The sequence below is a fragment of the Cervus elaphus genome, chromosome 1 (assembly GCF_910594005.1).
Source record: "Cervus elaphus chromosome 1, mCerEla1.1, whole genome shotgun sequence".
NCBI classification, from domain to species: Eukaryota; Metazoa; Chordata; class Mammalia; order Artiodactyla; family Cervidae; genus Cervus; species Cervus elaphus.
In genome coordinates, this window is record NC_057815.1 from 69,564,754 (window position 1) to 69,585,772 (window position 21,019).

General features: G+C 39.6%; 1 protein-coding gene across 1 annotated transcript in view; it reads left to right on the forward strand.

The window, feature by feature from the left end:
* Positions 1 to 122: 122 nt before the first annotated feature.
* Positions 123 to 21,019, forward strand: part of GVQW3 (GVQW motif containing 3) — a 29,019-nt gene continuing 8,122 nt past the window's right edge. Inside the window, exon 1 of the mRNA XM_043907845.1 lies at positions 123 to 1,113. Coding sequence (XP_043763780.1) covers positions 649 to 1,113 — 465 coding nt within the window. The 5' untranslated portion in view covers positions 123 to 648. The remainder of the gene's footprint in view (positions 1,114 to 21,019) is intronic.

Genomic DNA, 21,019 nt, shown 5'->3' on the forward strand with positions numbered 1-21,019 from the left:
GCCCCCTCCTTTCCGCCTTCTCCTCCGCGGGCGGGTACGCGCAAGGAAGCGCGCCCGCTCGGGTGTGGCGAGGCAGAGGCGGGGCCTGAGCAGGCTGCCGCAGTGCGCCTGCGCGCGGCCTACCCGCGAAGGGAGGGAATGGCGCATGTGGGCGTGTTTCCAGGGAGTCTAGAGGCTCCAAGCCCTCTGCAGCTCCGGTAGGTTTGGCGTGCGCGGGTTTCCGCGGATCTGGAGCGAGCCTGCACGTTACAACACCGATGCGTTGTTTCTTGCTTGTTTAAATTGCCACCACGTAGGCTTCTACTGCAGAAATTGCCTTAGACTCTAAAGAGCCGCAGGCAACGGGACGATCTTGGTGACTGATTTGCACACCCCCATCAGATCTTCGTGCCCGAGTTGGACGCAGACGTGGGTTGTAGGAGATTTCATTTTACCCAGCTTTGCAGCTACACCGTGGCCCCGTTAGCTTCTAGATTGGAAGCCCCAGGGGCTAAAATTCAGAAAAGCAATTACTCTTTTACCTCATGAGGCTTCCAGAGGAGCAAGAATAGCGGCATGATTCCACCTGCACCCCTATAGAGATTTATCCCTCCGTCTTTCCTTCACAGTTGTGGCGTTTTAACGTTCTTGTGTTGCTTAAGCCCCCAAATGAGTGACCGATATCTAGAACAAAGGATTAGCATCAAATTTTGCGTGAAACTGAACAAGTCTGCAAGTGAGACTCACCATCTTTTAAAAGCAGCTTACGGGAATGAAGTCATGTCAAGGGCCAGAGTTTTCGACTGGCACAAAAGGTTTAAAGAAGGACGCGAAGACATTCGAGATGATGCCAGAAGTGGTCGTCCTGTCACCCACCGGACGGATGAAAATATCAAGAAAGTCAAGGACTTGGTCTGTTCGAATAGGCAGTTAACCGTGAGGATGATGGCCGAAGAGTTAAATTTAGATAAAGAAACTGTTAGGCTTATTCTGAAAGAAAACTTGAATATGAGGAAAGTATCTGCAAAAGTTATATCGGGTATTTTGAAGGATGAGCCTAAACCCCGAAAACTTCACTTTTGCTCTGATCTTTCAAAGGAAACTAGGAAAAACAGCTCATGTGTGAGGAGAAAGGTAAGGAGTTCTGAAGCATGCAGTCATCTCCAGTGAGAAGCTGGTGGGGAAATGCCTCTGCCTGTATCCCATCCCCAAATCCGTTCCCCTGCCAGCCAGCTGCTGCAAACTTGTCTTCAACCAGCCTTCCCAGCAGGACAGCTCAGGATTGGTTCACACCGTGGTGAAAGGAATGTGGGGTGGCTGAACCCAAACTGGAAAGCTGCCTAGCAGTTAGGCACCTTCATTTGATGCTCATCTATTTTCAGCTTCTTTACTGCTCCTCTCTGTATGTCCTATCTCTGCTAGTTACTCTTTACTGAACTATTGGGCCAGCTTCGTTGCTGTTTCTCCACAACTTTGAAGAACTTTTGGCTATTGACTTCTGGTACTTGATTGTGCTTGATCTTTTTTTTTTGCCCCTTAACAAGTTTTTTCTTCACTGACCAGACCTTAGCTTGATGAGGCTGTCCTCTTCCTTTGTTCTCAGTATTCTGCCTTGGGATCATACAAATGAAAGGTGGGAGCATGACCTCTTGGAGTCTCTCTCTCTCTGTGCCCAGGGAGGCATACTCTGCTGGGAGGACTCCAAAAGAAGGCCTACAGTTCTAACTTGCTTCACAGTCAGGGCCTGAGGTATGATACAGAGGGCAGTGGCATGCTGACATATGGAGCAATGCTAAGGGCCTGTCCAGTCCAAATGACTCAGAGGGAGCCCCTCAGAACTCAGGGGTTAGCCTCCCATCCTGACCTTCTCACAGACCTACCCCTCACAGAAGAGCTGGGTTTGTTTCATTCTAGCTTTGTGGTTTGGATTCCCCTCCACGCACTTCATTTGGGTGTATCCTGTCTCATGGAGAAGGAAGATCTGGTCCTGAAAAATATAATATAAACCAGAGGATTCAGGTCCAGGCTGTGATGTGTATAGAGTAAGAAAAGGTAACACTCTAGACCTTGAATTCAGGCAGTCTTTTGCCTCTGTGCTGATTCCCACATATCAGCTGTTTTTAGTAACTAATACCAACATTGTCAGGTATTTTATTTTATTTTTTTTTGAGCACCTGCAGTGTTTAGAACACTGCTGAGCATTGACAATGTGAGGTTATGAAATAAGATCACCAAGGGCTGGGTGGACTTCATGCATGAGGTGGTTCCTGGGCTGGATCCTTAGGAAATAAGGCACATTTCCATGCAGGTAGAACAGGATGAGGCTTCAAACCTCTTGTCAGTAGGAAAATGAGGACACTATTGGCTGAAATAGCAAAGTCTAAAGAGGAAGATAATAGTGTTGTGCAGAAGATGAACAATTAGATAATTTGCTTCCTGTCCTCCACCCCAAACTCTGTTCTAATAGTTTATAAATTGCTTCCCCTTGAGTCTGTAGGCAAGTTTGTAATAGCCCACTTATTTGATTATCTAATTTTCTCATCAAACCCTCAAAAAAAAAAAGGCAGTCTTTACTAGTTTTAGACTCTTTTATCTCTTCCTGGCTCTCTGCCAGGATTTATGAAGTGGAACTTTTCCCAAATGGATTCCAAGAAATACCACATAGACTGGAAACATCTCAGGATGCCTGGTGGAGGGGTGTGTGTGTGTGTGTTGGGTAGAGGTGGGGATGGTTAGTAACAGCATTTCACAGAATTGGCCAATGTCTATGTTTTAACCCAAGGATTTTTACATATAATAGCTCCTATTATTTAACTGGTAAGTTAGTAAACAATCCTGGTTGATGGTAGAGGCACAACATTTATTCAACACAGTTGTTTTTAGTTCTTGCACTCTCACCTTCAAAAAATTACAAGTTTACAACCTGTCAGTTTTGAGGCACCCTGAAAACTAGACCTTATCTTGCAAATAAAAGATATTTTTCAGGAAAACTCTAAGCAACAGCTCACAGACGCCTGCCTGCAGAGCAGTTTCTAGGCATTTCATCTCAGGATCATTACATCTTCCTACATCAGATAAAGCCCTGTGCTCCCCATAAGGCCTTTCCAACAAGGACACTGCGCTTCTAGGAAGAAAACCCCACAGCTGGCAACCAGAAGCAGGTAATCAGGAGGGTGAATTCAAATTGTTTCAAGTAGCTGTAATGAGAAAGACTTATTTATTACCTACCTTACTTTAGATCATGTCATAGGCAGTAGTCAGGTTGAGCTATATCACGTGAACCCATTACCCTTTTGCAAGGTCTCTCAGAAAATAATCAATAAGATCATAATACACTCTAGAAAGTGTCAAGTTTGGAGGGAAATAAAAATACTCATGCACACCAAATCATTCACATACGGCTTCTCAGGATCTCTACACCCCATTTTAGAGCATAATCTCTAAGGAGTATCCCCAGACAAGAGAGTTCTCATGTAACAGTACCCCTTTTGTGTCCACCTGTCAAACCTGTTTTATTTCTGACAAGAATTTTGCCTGGCCTGCACCTTGATGCCTAGGCCCCTTGAGCTTTTTTTGATTTTATAATCTCAGGGATCCACCCATCATCAAGCCACGGGCCCTTGGCCTTGACTTTTCTCAGATATTGCTCAGTTCATTCTCCAGTCTACTCAAGCTCCTCTGCTTCCCTGGGCTTTGTTTTCAAATTCTGGACCACACCTTCCAGTTGCTGCTTTTGACCTCTTTGGTATGCTGACCTTGAATTCCCCTTTTGATCTTGATTTTCCACTCCACTGCAGCTCTTCTCTCTTCTAATTTTTAGATCCCTCTTTGACTCCCTAGTTCAGCCCTATAAGTCTTTTTTTGTTGTTGTTGTTCATTTATTTTGGCCATGCCATGTGGCTTGTGGGATCTTAGTTCCCCAATAGGGTTTGAACCTGGGCCCTTGGCAATGAGAGTACAGAGTCCTAACCACTGGACTACCAGGGAATTCCTGGCCCTATAGTCTTGAGTAAATAAATTACTCCATCCCTGGCCCCAGATTGCTTTCCTATCCTCAAGAAGAGGGGTGGGGGAACATGGGGAAATGCAATCTTTTTTGTTTGTTTCTAGCCACCTGTCACCCTTAGCCACCAGGGGTTCCACTCCCCAGAGGCAATCAATATTACTAGTTTCTCAAGGCAATTTAGTTATCTCTGGTACTCAGGAATTGTAAAAGGATTTCAGAGGTATAATATGCAAATCCATTCTCCCAGCAACTGTATTTTCCTGGGCAAGAGAAGCTCCATTTAACCATAAGAGATGAAGCCTGGCTCTCTATGGGTTGTCAGGAAGAGCTGGCCATCTGCAAACCTTGAGCATAATTCTCAAGCTCAACACACAATCAGGGAATCTCTTTGGCTTTCAGGCTGATCTTCCCCATCCCTATTATGGTTCAAAATCCACATGGAATGTTATATATGTTATATATATATATGTTATATACCATGGCTGCAAGTCTGGGAGGAACACACACTTTCCAGGGCAGATCATCCCATCATTGAGTTTATCCAGTTCTTTCTTCTCCCATTATCCCACCTTCCTTCCACCTGTCTCACTGGTACTAGGATAGAAAGAATAAAATATTCACCAATCTTTGATTTTGAAAAACATGGGTAAGTTCTGCAGTCTTCTGAATTCTGCTCCTGGCTCTGAATTCTCATTGAAATGTCATTGTTTGGGAAGAATGTGTGCCTGGGACCTGCTTTCCAGAATCTTCCTTTCAGATCCGTTTCTTAGCATTCAGACTTGCCTTTGGAGATGCCTAAGTAAATCTGGATGCTGAATGACTTGAAGATGTCAAATACAGGAATGGGGTACTATTGGGAACCGTCTGTCACCATATCACATGTACTGATCAGCCAGCCTGCTATCTGCAGACATCATTGCCAGCAAGTCTCACTGGGCTTGTTGGAATCGGTTACCAGGGTCCTACGTGGCTCACTTTAAGAGTCTTTTTTGCTGCTGGGATTGTGTATGTAACCCTGCATTCTCCAACTGTTCCTTAGTTGGATTAGACCTCTCAGATTTTATCAGGCTTTTGCATCCTATATGAGGCCACACTCATGTATTTATCTTCTACTGTCCTCCCTTATCAGGTCCTTAGCAAATCTGTCCCAGTTGTATCACCCCTCTTGCAGTATTAATGTCCAGGAACAAAAATTCTGTAGGGAGAAACTTTAATACCTCTAAGGACACACTTGGATTTGATGAAGAGATCAACAAACTTCTGTAAAGGAAATGTCTTCGGTTGTGTGGGTAACTTTCTCAACATTTTAATGCAAAACCAGACATAGCTAATATGGAAACAGATGAGTGTGGCTGCGTCCTAATAAGACTTCATTTATGGAGACTGGTATTTAAACTTCATATATTTTCACATGCCACAAATTTTTTTCACCATTAAGAATATTTTAAAAATTCTAAGCTTGTAGGTCATAGAAAAACAGATGATGGGCCAGATTTGGCCCAAGGACCATAGTATGCTGACCATGGCCTAATGTTTAGAAAGTGTGTTTATAAAAATGACAGATGACTGATCCTTTTCTGTCAATAACATTGTTAATGTTAAGTTGATCTGGCAATATCTGGCAACTTACTACTATAGAAATGGTGGAATACTGAAGGGAATCTTTATGGTGACAGGAGAGTGAACCTGAGCTGAATGATTGACTGTTTTACCTTGACCATATTCTGATTCCCAAGATAAATTTTATGCCATCCTTTACTAAAAATTACAATATACAAACTACTACCTATATTTTGCCCTTGTAATATCTCCAAAAAAAAAAAAATTGGCAATACTGAGAATGGTGCCAAGTTATAACCAGTGATAACAGAATGAACTGAAGATAATTCCAAAATTGCCTTGACCATGGATAGCATTTGAGTAAGTTTATTATCAGGAGGTGACAAAACTTATTGAATTACATTTTTTGCATGCTTGTAAAAAAAACTATATATTTGTGTGTGTGTGTGTGTGTGTGTGTGTATACTTGCAGCTGATGCTAAGCTGTGTCCTTTCAGATGTTTTTTTACTTGTTTTTCTCCCAAAGAGAGCCATATTGTGTCACCTTCATTTAAAATGATTTTCCAAAGTTGAAATAGAATCTCAGGATTGAACAGACATTTGCAAGGGTGTTTAATCCAACCAGTCATGTTTCCTTTGAATCCAGGAGTGGCTAAATACTACAGCTGCTGAAAAACTGCATCTGAAAGAAGATTCTGTGTTAATTCAGCAAATTTTTATTGAGTGGCTCTATGTGCCAGGCACTGTCCTGTGTACCGGGGTGCAGGAATGGACAAAGCAGACACAAGCCTTAGATTTGATGGTCTGAAATCTAATTATATTTCTCTTCACTCTTACAAAATTTCTGTTCCATGTGCTCATACTCACTCTTTTTCAATCGCATACCTGGAGAAAGGTATGACCCTTGTCACAGGCCTCTCTGCTGTGGTCATGATGCCTCTCCAGCTGCATTAATAATTTAAGGACTGTATTATATTTTATTATCCTTTAGACCAGTCTCTATTGGTAGAAAAACACGCTGGCAATGTTGGAAGTGTAAATTGGCAACAGCTTTCTGAAAAGCAATTTGGCAGTATCTATTAGGAACTTTAAAAATGTTTATATCTTCTGATCCTCTAGTTCCACTTCTGGGAATCTGTCCTAAAGAAACAGTCTAAAATGTGGGCAAAATTTATGCTTTAACAATTCAGAAGTCCAACAGTAGAAGGTTGGTTAAGTAAATTACAATATGACTATACAGTAGACTATTATGCAGTCATTATAATTAACATTTGAGTTAAAAAACAGCATGGCAAAATGCTTAGAATGTTAAGTGAAAAGAGTGATACACAAAATTACATACATAAATCCAGAAGTATTTTTCTAAAATATTATTACTTTTATTATCAGAATAAAACAGTAGCACCAAAAGTTAGCAATGGAGAAAGTTGGGCCAAACCATGACTTTGGCCCAGGAACTGTTAACTGGCTGGGTCCACGTAGAGACTGTTTGATACTATTGTGTTGGTAGTAGGAGTGGAACAGAAGTGAAAAGGGCCTTTCTGAAAGGAGAAGGTGACCAGAATCCCTACAGAAATCCCAGGTGGCATGAGAAGACACCATGAATGGCATGTTCCTATTACGTGGTCCTAGGGAGGTAAGGAACACTTATGGATCAAGTATGTTCTGACAAGTGGAAAGGATTTGAAGTACTCTCCTGGGTAAAATTAACCTCATTCTTGCATTCTCTCATACAAAATGAATATTCTTGAGATAGATTTTATTACAGCTGATTCTCTGAAGAATCATTGAGCCATCCATATAATTTCTTTAGGACAGGAATGACTTTCCATGTGCCAAGTCTACCTCCTCCCATACTGGGACACTCAACATGGATGTGCACAAGAATATTGGATATTCTGCCCAGAGAATACCACACACATATTAATGGTCATCTTAATGATGTAACTTACAAACTCTAAGACTCGCAAATATGTTCTGATGGTGTCCAGAATTACTGTGCTTTTATTTATATCTGAAGAGTAATCATGTCATGGTATTTTCAAGTGAGAAATGATGTCGATAATGTCATAGAAGTTGCTCTGTTGGGGAAGTGTGTCTTTCATTGTTACTTTAGCAAAATGTTTATCATTAAAATGCCAAATACATCTCCTTGGTGAATTTCTTATTTTCAAGTGAGTACACAAGGTAAATACATGTTTTATAAGCATCTAGGTTACAGATTTGTCAAGCTGGAAGGCTTCTTCAAGGTCTAAGTCTCTTGGTCTATAGAAAGAACAAAAGAGTGAAACTGGGGTTTTAGTCCTGCTCCTTATCAAGCCGTGTGACTTTGGGCAGTTCATTTGCACCGCTGGAGCACTTCAGGTTATTCATCCATAGAAGGAGAATAATAAAACCTACCTCATGGAGGTGTTCATTTGGTTCATTCAGCAAATATTTATTGATTGCATATATGTATCTGACTCTTCTAAACACTGAGACAGCAGTGAACAAGACAAAAAAAAAATGTTCCTCTTTATGAGCTTACCTTTAAGTAGGGGAGACAGACAAGAAATAAGATAAATAAATGAGTGAAAATATGGTATGTTAGTGATTATTAGATGTGAGGCTTACATTAATGTATGTGAGGTGCCCAGCACAAGATCTGGCGTGTAGTAAGTATTCAACAGAGAGTAATTTCCTTTGCTTCTTCAGTCTTCCTAACAGCTCCTCAGTTAGTCTGTAGCATGGTAGTAATCAGCAAAAGGCCTGACCCAGTGCTTTCTACCTCTTGCCAGTTAATAAAGCCTATTTTGTTTAAGAAGACAAAAGAATTCTTAGAGGTGTGTTTTGTACTTCCTGTGTGGCAAGTTAATCAAGGTGGTGCCTAAACACTGTTGATAAATGTCCTTTTCTGAAACCAGTTGGCAAGGGCCCTTGCCTGGAGCTAGATGGCATTTGTCCACAAAGACAAATGCATAGTGTCTTTGCTCTTTAAGCAAAATGGACTAGGAAACTGTACTGGCTGTTGCTCTTAAAGAAAAGATGTGTGACCTATATCCTGTTCCAAACATTGGAGAACTGGGCAAAGTTTACATTATTTATGGGAAATCAGGGTATTGACTAAAAGCCAGGAAAAAGAAGGTTTAATACTTGTGGTTTCTATATATTTTTTGCCCATTGTAGAAAATTTGGGGAGTTCAGAAATGTTTAAAAAAGCAGCCAAAAGTTCACATCTAGGGTTCAGGAATTCCACCATTTGCGGTGGCTTCTCTTGTTGTGGAACACAGGCTCTAGAACATGGGCTCAGTGATTGTGGCACATGGGTTTAGTTGCTCCACAGCATGTGGAATCTTCCCAGACCAGGGATGGAATCCATGTTCCCAGACCAGGGATCGAACCTGTGTCCCCTGTATTGGCAGGAGGATTCTTATCCACTGCATCACCAGGGAAGCCCCCGAGTGCCTTCTTTAGGCCTGCGTCTGTACTAGGAACAGAGAGTATAGCCCTTGCCCTCTGGCAGTACCAGCCTTGTGGGGTAGGGAAAGGCCAGATGTGGAGACACCCCTGAGAATGGGCTCCTACCTTTGACTGTCAGGCCCTTTCCCCACAAGTCAGCTCTAGAACAAGCTTTTGTAAAGAATTGGGAACAAAAGTTGGAATCGTCACACTTAGGGTGATGGTGGGGATGAGAAAGGGGAGTATAAAGAGGAAAAACACAGAGAGCAGTGGTAACTGCCCGACTGGCGTTGACATCCCCAGCTCCTCTGTGTAAAAGGGCCTTCGGTTCTGTCCTGTGATGTTACCTCTCAGAAGAAACTGGATGTCAGGCTGTGGGCCATCACTCCTGTGGCTTGCTTTAAGAGCCTAATAAGTGAAAATTCAGAATTACAACCCAAATTAGATGAGGAAATTGGCCCAGGGAGATTGAGTGAATTTTCTTGAATCACACATCTAGTTGGTGACAGAGCCAGGATAATAATGAAGGACCCTGAATTTCACTCGGTCCAGTGACTTTTTTTCCATTACTCAGTTGGTAATAATTTCCTTCACTAAAGTGTACATTCTTCAGATGACTTTAAAATAATGGTCACCCTTGCATTTGATAAATATGGTTTATCAGTAACTGATTTACATGCAATTTGGGGAGAACATATTTATGACATAGAAGGTGGTAAAAATGTTTTTCCGTTTTCCTGGGATGTCTGGGCTCTCTCTTCCTTCTCCCAGAGGTGTGTATTCACAAGTAAATGTTGGCATTCTGTCATTCATTTTTTTCCAGATGTTCTTCCCAAGTAGTGTGTTAATGTTTTATGTTTTTAATATTTATCACATTTTTCAAAATCTGGGCACATAAATCTTAATAAAATTCTCAACTATCTTCTCTCTGCTGTCTGAAATTTCTGGGTATATTTATATTCATGACAGTATCTGAAAGCATGAACACTGTCACACCATTAGGGCTTATATTCTTAAACCCTAGATTTGTGTTTCTAGATGTTCTGAAAATTCTTTATACTTCACTTGTAAATGCCACTGTACTGCGCCATGACATTTCCATAGTAACATATATTTCAAACAGGAAAACAGAAGAAGCCCAAGAAAAAGGGAAGGAGGTCTCAAATACAAAATAAAAATTAAAAGTAGACTAAATAAGATGGGGAGGACTATAAATTCTAGTTTGATGTCCCATAAGAATTGAATGTCCTTGGAAGCAACCTAGATGCCCATCAGCAGACGAATGGATAAGGAAGCTATGGTACATATACACAATGGAATATTACACAGCCATTAAAAAGAATTCATTTGAATCAGTTCTAACGAGATAGATGAAACTGGAGCCCATTATACAGAATGAAGTAAGCCAGAAAGATGAAGACCAATACAGTATACTAAAGCATATATATGGAATTTAAAAAGATGGTAATGATAACCCTATATGCAAAACAGAAAAAGAGACACAGATGTACAGAACAGACTTTGGGACTCTGTGGGAGCAGGCGAGGGTGTGATGTTCTGAGAGAATAGCAGTGAAACAAGTATACTATCAAGGGTGAAACAGATCACCAGCCCAGGTTGGATGCATGAGACAAGTGCTCAGGGCTGGTGCACTGGGATGACCCAGAGGAATCAGGTGGAGAGGGAGGTGGGAGGGGGGATCGGGATGGGGAACACATGTAAATCCATGGCTGATTCATGTCAATGTATGGCAAAAACCACTACAATATTGTAAAGTAATTAGCCTCCAACTAATAAAAATAAATGAAAAAAAAAAAAAAGAATTGACTGTCCTGCAGACCCACTTTAAGGACTGGCAATTTCCACCACCAACAAAGTAGCCCAATCTTGGAGTCACACTTCCTTTGATCCTTACATCCTGTCAAGTCCAGGTCATCCGCCTAACATGTCTCAGTGTCACCTACTGCAACCAGACAGGTGGTCACCCATCTGTCACATCACTGTTCTGAAGTCCATTCTCTGCAATGCTGCACACATCCTATTTAGTTTGGAATTTGCTTTAAAAAAGCCACAGGCTTTTTGATGCCAGCTTTTTGAGCTTGATTAAGTCACACCCTCTGCCTGGAATCCATCCTTGCTGCTATCCACCTAGCAAACTGCTACTCAGCATTCAAACTTCAGCCTTACCATTGCTGTCCTCCACCCGCTACTTCTTGGTAAAGCAGACCCCACAATGTACAGTGCCCATTCTTATGTCAAGGAAACCATAACACTTATCTGAACTTAATTGTTTGCAGCATGTTTTTCCTCCCCTACCAACCCTTGAACTTAAAAGCCAAAACCACATTTGATTACTCTCTGTATTTCTTGCATCCAGAATAAAGCTTGCCTGGAGCTGTTCAATAAATGTTTGATAGATGAATGAAAGAATAGACTTTTATGGAAATTGCTTTTTTGTGTGTGATTAAATTCACCATTTTAACCAAAGTGTGCATTTCAGTAGCATTTGGCACGTTCACGGTGTTGTGTGATCATTACCACTGTCTAGTTCCAGAACATTCCAAAAGCAAATTTTGTATCCATCAACTATTCACTCATTTAACCACTTCTTCAGCCCCTGGCAACCACTAATCAACTTTATGTCTATGGATTTGCCTATGCTTGGCATTTGAAATAAATGGAATCATGCAACATGTGGCCTTTGTGTTGGCTTTTTTGACCTAGCATAATGTTTGCTAAGTCATCCATGTTGTAGCATGCATCAGAACTCTATACTTTTTAGGGCTGAGTAACAGTCTATCGTATTGATATACCACATCTTCTTTATCTATTGATGTTTAAATGTCTGATAGACGTTTAGATTGTTTCCACCTTTTGACTATTACGAATAGTGCTGCTATGAACATGTATGTACAAGTTTTTGTTTAAACATTTGTTTTTAATTTTCCTGAGTATACACGTAGGAATGGAATTGCTGGGTAATATGGTATTACATGTTTAACTTACTAAGGAACCACCTGACTTTTCCACAACAATTACACCATTTTATGTTACCACCAACAATGTACAAGGTAAGGGTTTCAATTTGTCCACATTCTCTCCAACACTTCATTTCTTACTCTATCCGTGCTAATGAGTGTGAAGTGGTATCTTTTGATTTTGATTCCCATGTCGCTAATAACTGGTAGGATACTGAGCATGTTTTCATGTATTTTTTGGCCCTTGTGTATATTTTCTTTGGGGAAATGTTAATTCAGGTCTTTTGCCCATTTTATTTGGGTCATTTATCTTTTTGTTGTTGAGTTGTAAGAGTTCTTTATATATTCTGGATACTAAACCCTGATCGGGTACATGCTTTGCAAATACTTCCTGCCATTTTGTGGATTGTCTTTTTATTTATAAAATTGCTTAATTTAATTTTATTTTTTTTGCCACATTGCATGGTTGTGGCATCTTAGTTTCCCAACCAGGGCTCAAACCAGTGCCCCCCTGCAGTGAAAGAGCAGAGTCCTAACCACTGGACCACCAAGGAATTTCCATGGATTGTCTCTACTTTCTTGAAGGTGTCCTTTGATGCACAAATTTTTTTTTAATTTTGATGAAGTCTAGTTGATCTATTTTTTTCTTGGTTGCTTATGCTAAGAAAACATTGCCAAATCCAAAGCCATGAGGATTTACCCCTATGTTTTCTCCCAAGAGTTCTATAGTTTTAGCTCTTATATTTAGATATTTGATCCATTTTGAGTTTGGTTTTGTATATAGTGTGAGATGAATGCCCACTTTCATACTTTCACATGTGGATGTCCAGTTGTCTTTACATCATTTGTTGAAAAGACTGTTCTTTCCCTATTTTCACATTTGTTTTTGAAAAATATTTTCAAATTATAAGTAAACAATTCTTTTTTTCTTTCTTTCCATATTTGAAAGATTTTGCTTCACTATCTTCTGGGTTAATTCTTACCTTTGTTCCTCTGTATGTACTGTTTTCTCTCTTGCTGCTCTTCAGACTTTATCATGGACCTTCACAATTTTATTAAGATATACCTGGTGTAGTTTTTGTCATGTTTCTTGTGCTTGAGGTTCATTGGGATTCTTGAATGTGTGGTCCTAAAGTTTTCATCAAATTTGGAAAATTTTTGTCTATCATTTCTTTCAAAAATTTTTTTGCCCCTCCTTCCTTTAAGGTCTCCAATTACATATATACTAGTCCACTTGAAGTTGTTCCTTAACTCAATGATGCTCTGTTCAATATTTTCTGTCTTTTTTTCCCTCTTGTGTCTTTTTGTGTAGTTTTTACTGCTATGTCTCCAAGTCTATGAATCCTTTCTTCTGAAATACCTAATTTATTTTTATTTCATTTAATGTACTTCTCATCTGTAGTTTCTATCCCAAGGAATTTGGTTTGGGTTTTTTTTTTTGTTTTTTTTTTTAAGTAGCTTTCTAGTTTTGGAATAATTTTAGAATCATAGAAAATCGGCAAAACATTCCACATGCCTCTCATCCAGTTTCAGTTTCTTCTAATGTTACTTTCTTACATTACCATAATACACTTATCAAAACTAAGATATCAGTATTGGTGCATTAATAGTAAATAATTAACACATTTTACTCAGATTTCAACACTTTTTCCATTAATGTCTTTTTTATGTTCGAAGAATGAGCTGAAGATGTCACATTTCATTTAGTTGTTGTGTCTTCTCTTCTCACCCACTACAGTTTCTCAGTCTTTTGTTTGTTTGTTTGTTTTTAATGACTTTGAAAATTTTGAGGCATACCGGTCATGTATATTATAGACTATCCTTACTTCGGATTTGTCTGATGTTTTCCTCATGATTAGACTGCAGTTGTGGGTTTTGGGAAAGAATAACATAGAAGTGAAGGGTCCTTATTATTACATTAAATTAGAGGGCACATTATATCCACATTTCATCATAGGTGATGTTATTTTAATCGCTTGGTTAAGGCAGTTTTGCAGATTTTCCTACTGTAATGTTACTGTTCTTTTCTTCCCATACTTTCTTCTTTAGAAGCAAATCACTGAGTTCAGGCCACATTCAAGGAGAGGGGAGTGATTAAGTTCCACCTCTTATGGTGGGGGTAGTATCTACATATATTATTCAGACTTCTTCTATATGGAATAGTAGTTATTAATATATTTTCTCCCCAATTTATTTATTTATTCAATGACTGGTTTATGTCAGTTTGGACTCATGTGTACTTATTTAACATTTTGGATTATAATTCAATACTATTTTATTTATTTTATTGCTCAAATGGTTCCAGCTTTTGTCACTGGATGCCCTTTAAGATTGATTTCTGTGTCTCTTTGATATGGTCCATCCTTTCATTTTCATAACACTTCCTTACTTTCTACTATTGCATTATGCTCCAAGATCATCTTACATTTTCCCTCTTCCAGATCTGTAATCAACCATCTCTCTAAAGTCATTTGGTTCCTTTTCTTGGAGAATGGTGTTTTGAAACCAAGACACTGGTTGTAGGGAAGTCCCTGGGTCTTTTTTGTGTTGTCCATGACTCTATTATCAAGCCCACTCTTTTCTGTAGTTTCTTGATCATGTGGAATATAATTATAACTATTTTAAAGTCCTTATCTCCTCATTCTACCTATCTTAATCAGTTTTAGGTGACTGATTTTTCTCCTTTCATTATGGGTCCTTTTATATGGGTCCTTTGGCTTTTGGAAAAGAGATTTTTGGCTGTTATTTTTAAACTTTGTTAGATGAGACTAGAGCAACTAAGTTATCCTAGGGCTAAATTTGTCCCACTATTGTGATGAAGCCCATCTGATGTCTTATTATTTATGCCTTGCCACTCTTAATGTTGGGAACAGGCACTGGACCTCTGTGATATTCAAGAATTATTCCTTCTAATTCTTTTGGATGATTCTTTTTCTGGATTCAGGTAGTTTTCTCACATGCATGCTGAAGATTCAAGGTGGACCCTCAGCAGATAACCAGAGCTTCCTTTCTGTTCATCTCTCTTTTTTTTTGGCATTCTTCTCTGTGAACTCACCACCTTAACCACCCCAGACTCCCCACTCCATCTCCTCAACTCAGGGAAACTATTGAATTCTGCCTGCGTTTGCTCTCTTGGTACCAAGGCTAGGAAATCCTCTCCAGGAGGAAAGCAGAGATAATCATAGGGCTTACTTCACTTATTTCCATCTTTTAGGAATCACTATGTTTAGTTACCTGATATCCAATGTCTTAAAAATCATTGTTTCATATATTTTGTCCAGAAATAGGTCTAATCCCTATTACTACATCTTGGCCAGAAGCAACACAGAAAATTAATAGAGCTAGGGCTTATAATTAGCTCAAGGGTGTGCATACCATAAAACTTAAAGATGTAATATATATAGTGGTTAAGAGTATGGACTCTGGAAAAAGACTGCCTGGATTCAGATTCTAGTTTTCCATCTTACTAGCTATTGTCAACTACAAATTGGCACTTGCTGTCTACACGGATTAAATCATGTGCTGCTGCAGCTGCTGATTTTCAGCACTCCCTGAAAGGAGCTCAGAGTGGAGAGCAGAAATGAGGCACTCTGTACTCCAGGAAACACTGGCAGAACAAGTCTTCAGATATTTGGATATTTTTAGGAGCTGATTTTATGAGCCCAATTCTTATATCTCCTCATTTCTAGAAAAGCACTAAAACCCTTCATGGTGATGACTTCTCCTCATGACTAGCAAAATCCTTCTGCAAAAAAATATGTGCTTGATTGCATGTAGTTTCCCTTCACCAAAATCACACATATATTGGCCTTCCCCTCTGCCTCTCTGGAGCAGTTTCTCAGAGCTATCTAAGATGCTGTCTCCCAGGTGATAGTCCTCATTTTGCCCCAAATAAAACGACTCACAACTCTAATGTTGCGCATTTATTTTTTTTAAAACCCTGGGCCAGTTATATAATCTTTCTGGGTCTCAATTTCCTCATCTTTAAGGGAAGATCTTAATGATCCTATCTCATTGGAATGAGATGAGGGTTAAATAGATTAGTACATGGAAAGCATTTGGAACAGTGCTAGGTTCAGAGCAAGCATTCAATAAATATTAGCTATTATTATTCTGAATACAGTAGTCTCGCCCTTTTATTTGCAGGGGATGTATTCCAAGACCCCCAGTGGATGCTTGAAACCACAAGTAATGTGAACCCTATATGTACTGTTTTCCTATACACACGTATTTATGATAAAACTTAATAAATTAGGCACCATAAGAGATTAACAACAACAACAATGAATAACAAAATAGAATAATTATAATGAGGTACTATAATAAAAAATATGTGAATATGGTCTCTCTCAAAATATATTATGTCCTGTACTCACTGTATGGTGTAAGATGATAAAATTTCTGTGTGATGAGATTAAGTGAGGTGAGTGAAGTTGATATTGTGATGTATCGCTAGGCTACTACTGACCTTCTGATGCGTTGATGAGAATCATCTGCTCCAGGTGATACTGGATTGAGAACTATGACAATGTTGATGGTTGGATGTCAGGAACGAATGACATTATGGTTGGGGATCCTGGATAGAATAGAGCAGGCAGCATGAGATTTTATTAAGCTACTCAGAATAGAATGCAATTTAAAACTTATGAATTATTTCTAGAATTTTCCACTTAGTATTTTCTGACTATAGTTGACCACAGGTAACTAAAACTGTGGAAAGCAAACAGCAGACAAAGGAGAACTACTGTACTTACTAAAAGTAGCTAGCAAGCTTGGCTGTGAGTTCTCTACTGACCCTAGTAAAGTGGAAATTGGTTACTTGATTTAGTGTTCATACAATACATACAAACTTGTATAAGAGACATACAGATTTCAGAATATTTCCTCCCAATATTCCTCACAAAGAGGTTACAGTGTGTGCCTAGAATAATATTCCATCCAGAAGGAGTTTCCCAGGATTCTGTCTTTACCATCCCTCCAAATAGCCGATAACCTCTCACCAGAGCTCAGTTCAGTAAAAGTAATTCCACTGGTACTGAAATATTGTAGTACTTTTGGTCTGGTTTGCTGCTGCTGCTAAGTCGCTTCAGTCGTGTCCGACTCTGTGCGACCCCATAGATGGCAGCCCACCAGGCTCCCCCATCCCTGGGATTCTCCAGGCAAGAATACTGGAGTGGGTTGCCATTTCCTCCTCCAATGCATGAAAGTGAAAAGTGAAAGTGAAGTTGTTCAGTCGTGTCCCACTCGTAGCGACCCCATGGACTGCAGCCCACCAGGCTCCTCCATCCATGGGATTTTCCAGGCAAGAGCACTGGAGTGGGATGCCATTGCCTTCTCCGTTGGTCTGGTTTAATCCAACAATAAAATGTATAGTGTCAACATGAAACTCCTAAACCACATGTCATCTGGGCAGTTCTCCATAAATATAGGGGGATCAATTAGGAACCAATTACAATGGTTCAGGCAAGACAACTAAAGCCTGAGCCAAAGAATTAACTCCAGGATGAAAGGGTGTTGGCAGGAAACCAGCCCACTTTACAGTGAGAATCCACAATGCTTGGCAATTAACTCAGTGTAGAGCTACAGGAAGGAGGAATTTTCAAGGCCCAGGAATGGAAGTATGGAAAGATAGAAAGAAAAAGTGATCTTTGTGTTGCTCAAATCTTCTATAGCCTTACAAATATTTTGTCTTCTTACTCTATCAGCTACTGAGGGAGATGTGTCAAAATCTCCCACTATGTGGATTTGTCCATTTCTCCTTGTAATTCTGTCTTATGTATTTGGAGGCAATATTTCCAGTTGGAACAAATATGTTCTGGTCATTATATCTTCCTGGTGAACTGTCCGTTTTATCATTAAGGCATTTGACTCTATCCCTAACAATGCTTTTTGACTTAAAATCTATTATTGTTGCATTATTTCATTTTGTATTTGCCTAGTATATCTTCCCCATCCTTTTAACACTTCTGTGTCCTTAACTTTTGAATGCATTCTTGTAACCAACATACAGCTGGATTTTTTAAAATCCAATCTAAGAATCTTTGTCTCATAAGCATGTTTACATTTCTTTTCATTTTGATATATTGGAGATATCTTCCCCCTTTGTTTTGTCATTTGCTACGTGTTTTATTTGCTTTACTCTCTTATCCTGCCCTCTTTTACTTTGGTTATTTTCTTTACCCCCTTTTTAGTCTCACTAGTGGTTTGGAAATTATCCTTTCTAATTATATTCCTTCAGTGGATATTCCTCCCTTACTAATGTGCATACTCAACCTAACATTGTTAAGTTAATCACTAGGTCATTGTGAGGATTTCAGGAACTTTAGAATTCTTTAATTCTGCTCTCCAGCCCCTTCTATCTTCCAGGTAATTTGGTTTTCAGTATTTTGGTTCCAACTTACTTTTAACCACTCAACTCCCTCCATTAGATGTTTTAACAGCCAGTATTTATTCAGATTTACAAACACACATACCAATTTCTCTGCCTACCTTTCTTTATTTCTTTCTCATTTTAACTTTTTATTTCATGTTGGAGTATAGTTGGTTAACATGTTTTGTTAGTTTCAGATGTACAGCAAAGTGATTCAGTTATACATATATCTAGTCTTTTTCAAATTATTTTCCCATTTAAGTTGTTACAACACTGAATAGAGTTCCCTGTGCTATAGAGTAGATCATTGGTGGTCATCCATTTTAAACATAGCAGTGTGTACATGTCAGTCCCAAACTCCCTAACTACCCCTTCCTCGTTCCCCAAGTCCTTTCTTGCATACAATAAAATTCACCCTTTTACAGTTACAATTCAATAATTTTCAGCATATTCACAAGATTGTGCAACCACCACTATCCCCCAAAGAAATCTGATACTCATTACTGGTATTACCCCCTACCTCCTATCCCTACACCCTCAGTTCAGTTCAGTTCCGTTGCTCAGTTGTGTCCAACTCTTTGCAACCCCATGGACTGCAGCATGCCAGGCTTCCCTGTCCATCACCAACTCCTGGAGCATCCTCAAACTCATGTCCATTGAGTCAGTGATGCCATCCAACCATCTCATCCTCTGTCATCTCCTTCTCCTGCCTTCAATCTTTCCCGGCATCAGGGTCTTTTCCAATGAGTCAGTTCTTCGCATTAGGTGGCCAAAGTATTGGAGTTTCAGTTTCAGCATCAGTCCTTCCAATGAATATTCAGGACTGATTTCCTTTAGGATGGACTGGTTGGATCTCCTTGCAGTCCAAGGGACTCTCAAGAGTCTTCTCCAACACCACAGTTCAGAAGCATCAATTCTTCCGCGCTCAGCTTTCTTTCCCTAGCCCCTGGTAACCATTAATCTACTTCCTGTCTCTACGGATTTGCCTATTCTGTATATTTCATATAAATGGAATCATATAGTGTATGGCTTTTCATGTCTAATTTCTTTCATTTAGCACAATGTTTTCAAGATTCATTCATGTTAGAATATGTACTTCAGTTCTTCATTCCTTTTTTTTTTTTTTTTTCTTCTTTTTTTTTTTTTTCTTCTACATTCCTTCTTATGCCTTAATAATACTCCATTGTATGGATAAACTACATTTTGTCTGTTCACTAGCTGGTGGACATTTGACTTATTTCTACTTTTTAGCGACTATACATAACACTGCTATGAACATTTGTATCTAAGTATTTTTGTGGACATATGTTTTCAGTCCTCTTGGACATATACCTAGCAGTGGAAACCATTATTGCTTATATTCAGCACTGTGCTGATGCATGCTAAGTCACTTCAGTTGTGTCCAACTCTTTGCAACCCCATGGACTTAGCCTTCCAGGCTCCTCTGACCATTGGGATTCTCCAGGCAAGAATACTGGAGTGGGTAGCCATGCCCTCCTCCAGCAGATCTTCCCATCCCAGGAATTGAACCCACATCTTTTATGTCTGTCTCCTGCACTGGCCGGCGGATTTTTTTTTATCAGCAGGGACACCTGGGAAGCCCCACGTGCTGATAGATAGTAACAATCAGCTCTCATATGGTAGGGAGTAAGGGAGTCTTTTTTTTTTTTTTTTTTTAATTCTTTTTGGCTGCACTGGGTCTTCCTTACTGCATGCAGGCTTTCACTAGTTGTGGAGAGCAGGAGCTACTCTCTAGTTACAAAGCACTGAGCTTCTCATTGTGGTGGCTTCTCTTTGTGCAGAGTATGGGCTCTCGGGGTCACAGGTTTCAGTAGTCTTGGTGCATGGACTTAGTTGCCCTGTAGCATGGGGAATCTTCCCAGACCAGGAATCAAATCCTTGTCCCCTGCATTGACAGGTGGGTTCTCATCCATTGTCCAAAGGGAGAAGTCCAAAGGTAGTCTTGATTTGTAGCATTTGTTGATCTCTGAGGTGCTCAAGCTATACTCAAGCTAGCAATATGACAATCACTGAAATCTGGAGAAAGGGAAAAGATGCCCAGCAGCACACCATTACACCTTATTTCAACCATACAGATACGAGAGATATAAATAACCTCAAGAGGATAGATAGTAGCAAAGTTGTAGTAAAATAATTAAGAAGTGATACATTGTGAGGATTTTAAAGCTTTATTTTAAAGTAATTCATTTAAGTGTAAGTTTGTGTGATTTAACTTTTAGCAATGACTGTTTAACATCCAGTTCTCAAAATTCCTGAAATTTTAAGAGTCGGCTCTTTGGGCTGCTGTGAACTGACTCTAGCACCTTGCTTGCATCCCCCTCCTTACATCTAACTTATTTTTCTGGACTGAATTATTTTCTTCTTACTGAAGTGTATCCACTCATTTTCTTTCAGCAAAGTTTGTGTAAGGTAAACTCATCATCTTCACTTGTCCGCAAATCGCTGAAAATTTGGTGTCACTTATGAATTTAACTTGTACAGAATTGTAGTTTGAGGTTTATTCTTTTTCCACGTTTTGAAGATATTATCCTCTTGTATTCTGGTTTCCATTGTTGCTGATGAAAAGGCTGCTGTCATAGTTAACATCCCTTTTGGTAATCTGGCCCTTTTCACTGAGGGCTTTTATAGTTTTCTCTTTGCCTTGTGGTTTTGCAGTTTCATCAGGGT